The following is a 6,333-nucleotide window of genomic DNA, read 5'->3' as shown; positions in this document are numbered from 1 at the left end:
TGTCCCCATCCCGCGGTGTGGACAACAGAGGTGATTGCTACAAGTATTACTTCAAATTCTGGAAAGCTTCTTCGCATTCGGGGGTCCACTCAATTTTCTTTCCTCTCTTTATCACTTGAAAGAATGGCTGGCAGTTATCTGTTGCCTTGGATATGAATTGGCTCAATGCCGCCAACCTCCCCGTAAGGATCTGCGTCTCCTTCAAGTTACGAGGAGACCTCATCTGCACGATCGCCTGGATCTTCTCGAGATTTGTCTCGATCCCCCTATGACTCACCATGAACCCGAGGAATTTGCCCTACTCGACCCCAAAAGCACACTTCTCCGGATTGAGCTTCATCTTATACTTCCTCAAAAGTCCAAATGTCTCCTCGAGGTGATCGACATGTTCCTTCGGGATTTTTAACTTGGTTATCATGTCGTCAACATACACCTCCATTGTTCTCCCAATCAGTGCCTTAAAGATTTTGTTGACCAACCTCTGATATGTTGCCCCCGTATTTTTAAGACCGAACGACATTATCCTGTAACAGAACAAACCCTGGTTAGTAATAAATGCCGTGCTCTCCTCATCCTGCTCGAACATGGGGATTTGGTTGTATCCCGAAAATGCGTCCATGAAGCTGAGCAGGCCATGTCCAGTTGTTGAGTCTACAAGCTGGTCGATCTTTGGTAAGGGAAAGCTGTCTTTCGGGCACGCCTTATTGAGGTCCGTGAAATCCACACACATCCTCCATTTGCCATTGGCCTTTTTCACTAACACCACGTTCGATATCCATTCAGGGTAGTTAACTTCCCGAATGAATCCTACCTTCAAGAGCTTCTCCACCTCGCCATTTATAGCCTCATACCTCTCCTGGTTGAAGCACCTCTTTTTCTACCTAACTGCCCGAGCACCTTTCTTTATTGCCAGCTTATGGCATGCGACCCTAGGGTCGATTCCTGGCATGTCTTCATGCGTCCAAGCGAACACATCCGCATGAGCTCGCAAGCATTGCACCAACTCCTGCTTCTGCTCTTATTTAAGCCTCAACCCAATTCGGATCGTTTTTCCCGGATCACCTTGTCCCAGGCTTACTGTCTCTAGCTCCTCTACAGGTTCATGCCTGCCATTCTTGGCTCCCACTCGGGTATTAAGGGATGTAATCTGCATTGCTTCCCTTGCTGCAGTGGAGTAACAACTTCGGGCGATTCTCTGGTCTCCTCGTGCCACTCCAACTACCCCATTCACCCGGTACTTGAGACCTAGATAATGGTTGGAAAGTACCGCTTTGCTCATCCTCAGAAATGGACGCCCTAGAATCATCTGGTAAGGACCCTCTTCATTGACCACAATAAAATCCAATATCATAGTCCTTTCCGTCGGGGGGCTACTAATTGTGATGGACAGCTCAACCACACCCAGAGGGACCAGCCTTCCTCCTCCAAATCCCTTCAAAGAGGTATTGGTGTGCTCCAACCTCAAGTCTGCTATTCTCATCTCCTCCAGAGTTGACTTGAACAAAATATCGACCAAGCTTCTCGTGTCCACCAGAACTTGGTCAAACTTCTTGCTAGCAGCAGTGACTTTAATAACTAAAGCATCCTCATGTGGATATAGAATCCCTTCTTCATCTTCATCTGTCCATATGATTGGAACTTGCCTGACTCTTACTCGTTTGGCTGCTGGGGTATTAAAGAATACCTCTTTACTGGTCATGGCATACTTGGCGTAGTTCTTCCTCGACCTATTGGAGTCTCCTGCCAATGTTGGGCCCCCAGCAATCACCCTTACTGTAGGCTGCTCGTGGCTCAAGTTTCTATCACTCTGCTCCTCTTTACATGTCGAGGCCACCATTGGGAAAGTCTCATCTATAAACTCGTCTATGTATCAATTTCTCACCAAATCTTCAACCTGGGTCTTGAGATCTCTGCATTCTGTTGTGGTATGGCCATAAGTGCCATGGAACTTACAATAGCGTCCCCTATCCCTCCTGCTGGATAGCTTTGTTATTTGGGCAGGGAGGTACAATAATCCCCGGTCCTTTATGGCCTCGTATACCTCGTCCAGCGGCATCTTCAAGAAAGTGTACCGCCCATAGTCCTGGTTCTGGTCGATCATGTGCACTGCCCTTTCCCTGTTTGTGCCGATCTGAACTGGAAGAGGTGGCAGCGCTTCTGGTTTGCTCCCTCTACCACCAAGGGGGTGTGGATGAAGATGACCATAAGCCGAGTCATGCCTTCTCCAAGGCTCCCTAGCTGGTGAACGAGGAGGTTGCGCCCTGTTGCGCTGATACTGTGGTGGTCTCTGATGAGGCTGGTAAGCGGTGACCCGATTTCCTGTACCACTACCTGAGGCATGGTGGTCCCTCCTCTTGATCGGCCCATTTCCTAATAAGGCTCTCTTCTATTTCCTTCTCAACCCTTCTAGTTGGTCTGTCTTAATTCTTGCTGCATTTTCCTCCTCAATCTCTATATCCCTCTTAGCCTGCTCGTAGGTGGCTGCATATGTCTGAATAACTAAGCTCCTCAAATTGTACCACAACCTTTCTATCTTCACCTCTTCTTTCAATCCCCTTAATGCCTGAGGATGGTTGAAGGCTCCCAAGTCGAGGACAGCACGATGGAACCTCTTGATGAATTCCCGAAGGGTTTCTTCCTCCCCCTGCTTCATGCTTTTCAACTCCATCATGTCATCTTCCGGTGTCATTGCCCCACGAAACTGCTCTGCAAATTCCTGGCACATCTGCTCGAAGGATTTGACGCTTCCTCGAGGAAGTTTCCGGTACCACTCACGTGCTCGTCCCCCTAGAGACAGCGGGAGCACCCTGTATCTTTGAGCTTGGGATAATCCTTGCACCCCCGTTATGTCGTTAAAGCGCTCTATGTGCACCAACGGATCGGTTCGCGCTGAGTACCTGAGGTCTGGGAGGCGAAAATCCCTTAGAATGACTGCTCTCATGATCTCCGCCGAGAGTGGGGATTCTCCGTCCAGCATTATCCTCCAACCAGGTGCTCTACTCCTTCCTTGGATGTCATCAATTACCTGCGCTAGTTTGCGCACTTCTTCCTCCAGATGTACTGCACGACCAGGGTCACATGCTGCAACTTGATCCCGTTTTTTCTCTACATCATGTAAGTGTTGCCTGAGCTCTGTTTCCTCTGTATTCGCCACCCCGTCATCATCATCAAAGATCTGCCTTTCTGGGGATTGGTCTTCTCCTCTATGGATTTCTCCCCGTAGAGATAAGTTACCTCCCTCACCACCAAACCTCCTAGTGGTCCGACTTCTCATCATACCATCATGCCCTGGTACCACTCCGCCACCTCTCACCCTTTCCTCATGGGTTCCCCTTCGTTCATTCCTCAGCTCATGTAGGATGGTTGTCAGGGTCTCCATCTGCTTTTCCATCCGTTCCATTCGGTCATGCATGGCTTTTTCCCGTGCTTCAATGGCTATCTCCCTCAACGTCACGGATTCGTTAAGCCTCATATCACCTCCTTGTGCACTACTTCCTCCTACATCCATTGTTGCTTCACTTGCTTTACTCTCCTCTTTTTATCAACAAAAGCTTTTTTATCAGCTCCCCACAGATGGCGCCAAAATGTTGATGCAAGATTCTGGTTACCCTCTCTACCACGACCAGGATCTCCACTCAATCAACTCGACCACGATTAGGATCTCTCCTCGTATGGCTTTTTCTCCAAAAATTCATGTGTACATAGAAACAAGTCAGAGCACGCCGATTATTTTCCCGGCGTAAACCCTTCGACGCTCAAGTCAGAAATAAAGGTTTTGTATTTCTGGGAACGTTAGCCACTAATCTTATTACTTATTTTTTGTATCGATTACTCAATGCTCTCTTTATCTCCGTTTCAATGTCGAAAATTCTAACCCTTTTACCCTCGTTGGCTACCTTTTTATAGGCTTCTCTTGAATTCAGACCTTCCCTCCATTCACGCCCGTTATCCTCCCCACTCTCGAAAGTGGATGCTCTGTTTCTGTAATCGTGGGTGGTTGCATGGCCTTCGTGCCTTGATTCTCGTGTTGGAGAGCACGTCTCACCAACTGTCGTTGACCGGGTCTCCTTGCCTCAACCCTTAGCAGGAATGGCTTTATGCTTCTAACAGGAGATCGGCCTCGCGGATGGCGTATTCGTGGACGAGCAGAATATTCCTGCTTCTGTTCCCCTGCTACCAGACTCTTACAAGATATACCTGATCGCGGAACCCTACTACCAGATGTCTGCTCATCACGGTTGGTCTCGTCAAAGTACATCCCCCAAACAATTATAAATTAGACTAGTAGAGATTTCAAAACAGTTAACCAATAGCCTGTAAGTGAAAATATAATCGATGGAGTTAAAATCTAGAACAAATGCACATGAGGTGGTACTTTGTTGTCTATTAACTTCTCTCAGCTATTTCATCAACATGTAGTAACCATATACTAACTTGTATATGCAGTAACTTGCGAGGATAACCATACGGCATGTTCAACAAGCAATTATCATAAAATTAAAGGTAGCTTCATTTCATGCATTTTTGGTAATTTCAGTGTTGCAAACATAAATCAATTCTAAAAAATAGTTATACTCCCAAAGATATCATACTAGACATTTTGTGACTATAGCTCTTACAATTTACATGCAAAATTAAGATTGATAAAAAGTTGTACAGCTAGAGTTTTACCAAATTTTTATCGATAAATGACCAATCAGTATTTTAATTTCATGTCTCAAACCAAAAGGCAAACTTTGAGTGAAAATATTACCTGAGGAATTGAAATTTAGAACAAATGCACCTGATTGGAGTCTTTGTGGAGAGTGGTTTCTTGAGGATCACAGTCTTGGCTTTGATTCTCTTCTTCCCATGAATGTAAATTTAATGGATTCATGATATCCATGCAGGTTCGAAGTGAATCCAGAAGAACAACCACAAGCTTTTTCTTTATAGCTTCTCCCTTTAATCCTTTCCTTACACTTTTTAATAGCAAATTTATTGCCACTAAAATTTTCCTAGTCAATTCTTTATAAACAAGACATATAATTTTAAAAGAAGAAAACAAAAAGGAAAAATGTACAGGGATTCCAAGCATATGTGTAGTTTCGAGTTTGTATGGTGCCAGCCCAGTTTGACTTGGAAGCGAGATAAAAAATAAATAAATAAATAAAATCTATCTACCAGGAACAAGATCATTGAAGCTTTCACTCTTTATTTAACCTATTACTTCATTTTCTGACTTGTAGCGTTTAAAAAAAATGTAAGGTATGTTGGAAATAATAATTAATGTAAGAATCTCTTGGTTATATACTAGTTTATGATTCCTGTAGGACCATTGTTTTGCAATTCTTGTTTTGCCACAACTACTTCCCTTTTTGATGTTGCTAGGACATCCTTAATGTTGCTTTTTGGCTATCTTCTGATATTGTTGTTGTGACCTTTAGAAATCATCTTACTCAATTATTTTAAATAAAGTCACAGAACAATTCTTACACCCTGAGATATTTTATCAAACACCTCTTGCGCCAAAGCCACAACTACAAGACTGGACTGGTTAGTACATAGCAAGATGCTAAGCTTTTGAACCCAATGAGTAATGCCAAACCATCCCAAATAGGGTCCAATCAAATTAACTCATTAATTTATTGCTATTAATCTTATCAGTTATTTGATTTCTCCTCAATTCTTAGCTATTTCTCAATCAAATAAAATAATTTTGGCTAATTAGCATTTATTAGAAAAGAAATTGCATAAGCAGTTCAATCACCTTAGAATCGAGAAACACCATCATAATCAACAAATAATAAAACAATGATTAATATGTAATTCATGCCCCTTAGTTTCAGTTATACTGAATAATTAAATTGAAACTGAACCTGATTCTCACCTCTGAGAAGTGTTCTTTCGAGCTACACTTGGCAACAACAATTTGTTCTACTCCCCTCCTATTTTCCATCCAATGAATCTCATCATTTTCTTATGGCTTTTTGTACCATTCCCCACAGACGGCGCCAAGATGTTGATGCCGAAAAATGACCTCAACAGCTGAATTTGTTTCAGGTGGGAAAATAGTACGAACCAAGCTTGAATATTGATCTGAACTTCAAGTCTGCAACCTGAAAACCATAGAAACCGGTTAGAACTCGCCGGTGGGGGTTCCGGCGAGAACCCTCCAATGCTTAAGTTAGATTAGGAGTACATGAAATAGTTGACTGGAAGGGAAATAACTCAAGCCAAATAACACAAAAAAAAAAGAAAGATCCTATAACATAACGGGTTCCTCTATGATGCTGTAATTTTTTTTACAGCATCAATAATGTATTAATTGTAAACCATTAGATCTAATCAATG

At 43.4% G+C, this 6,333-nt stretch overlaps 1 protein-coding gene across 1 annotated transcript; it reads right to left on the bottom strand.

Moving 5' to 3' along the window:
* Window positions 1-298: 298 nt before the first annotated feature.
* Window positions 299-1,837, bottom strand: LOC127900699 (uncharacterized). The gene is made up of 2 exons (XM_052435896.1): window positions 1,079-1,837; window positions 299-856 (listed from the first exon to the last, which is right to left on the bottom strand). The coding sequence occupies exons 1-2, from the start codon at window positions 1,835-1,837 to the stop codon at window positions 299-301; spliced, it is 1,317 nt and encodes a 438-aa protein (XP_052291856.1).
* Window positions 1,838-6,333: the final 4,496 nt, after the last annotated feature.

The sequence above is a fragment of the Citrus sinensis genome, chromosome 3 (genome assembly GCF_022201045.2).
Source record: "Citrus sinensis cultivar Valencia sweet orange chromosome 3, DVS_A1.0, whole genome shotgun sequence".
In the NCBI taxonomy this organism is placed as follows: Eukaryota; Viridiplantae; Streptophyta; class Magnoliopsida; order Sapindales; family Rutaceae; genus Citrus; species Citrus sinensis.
This window is presented reverse-complemented; position numbering and strand designations above follow the sequence as displayed.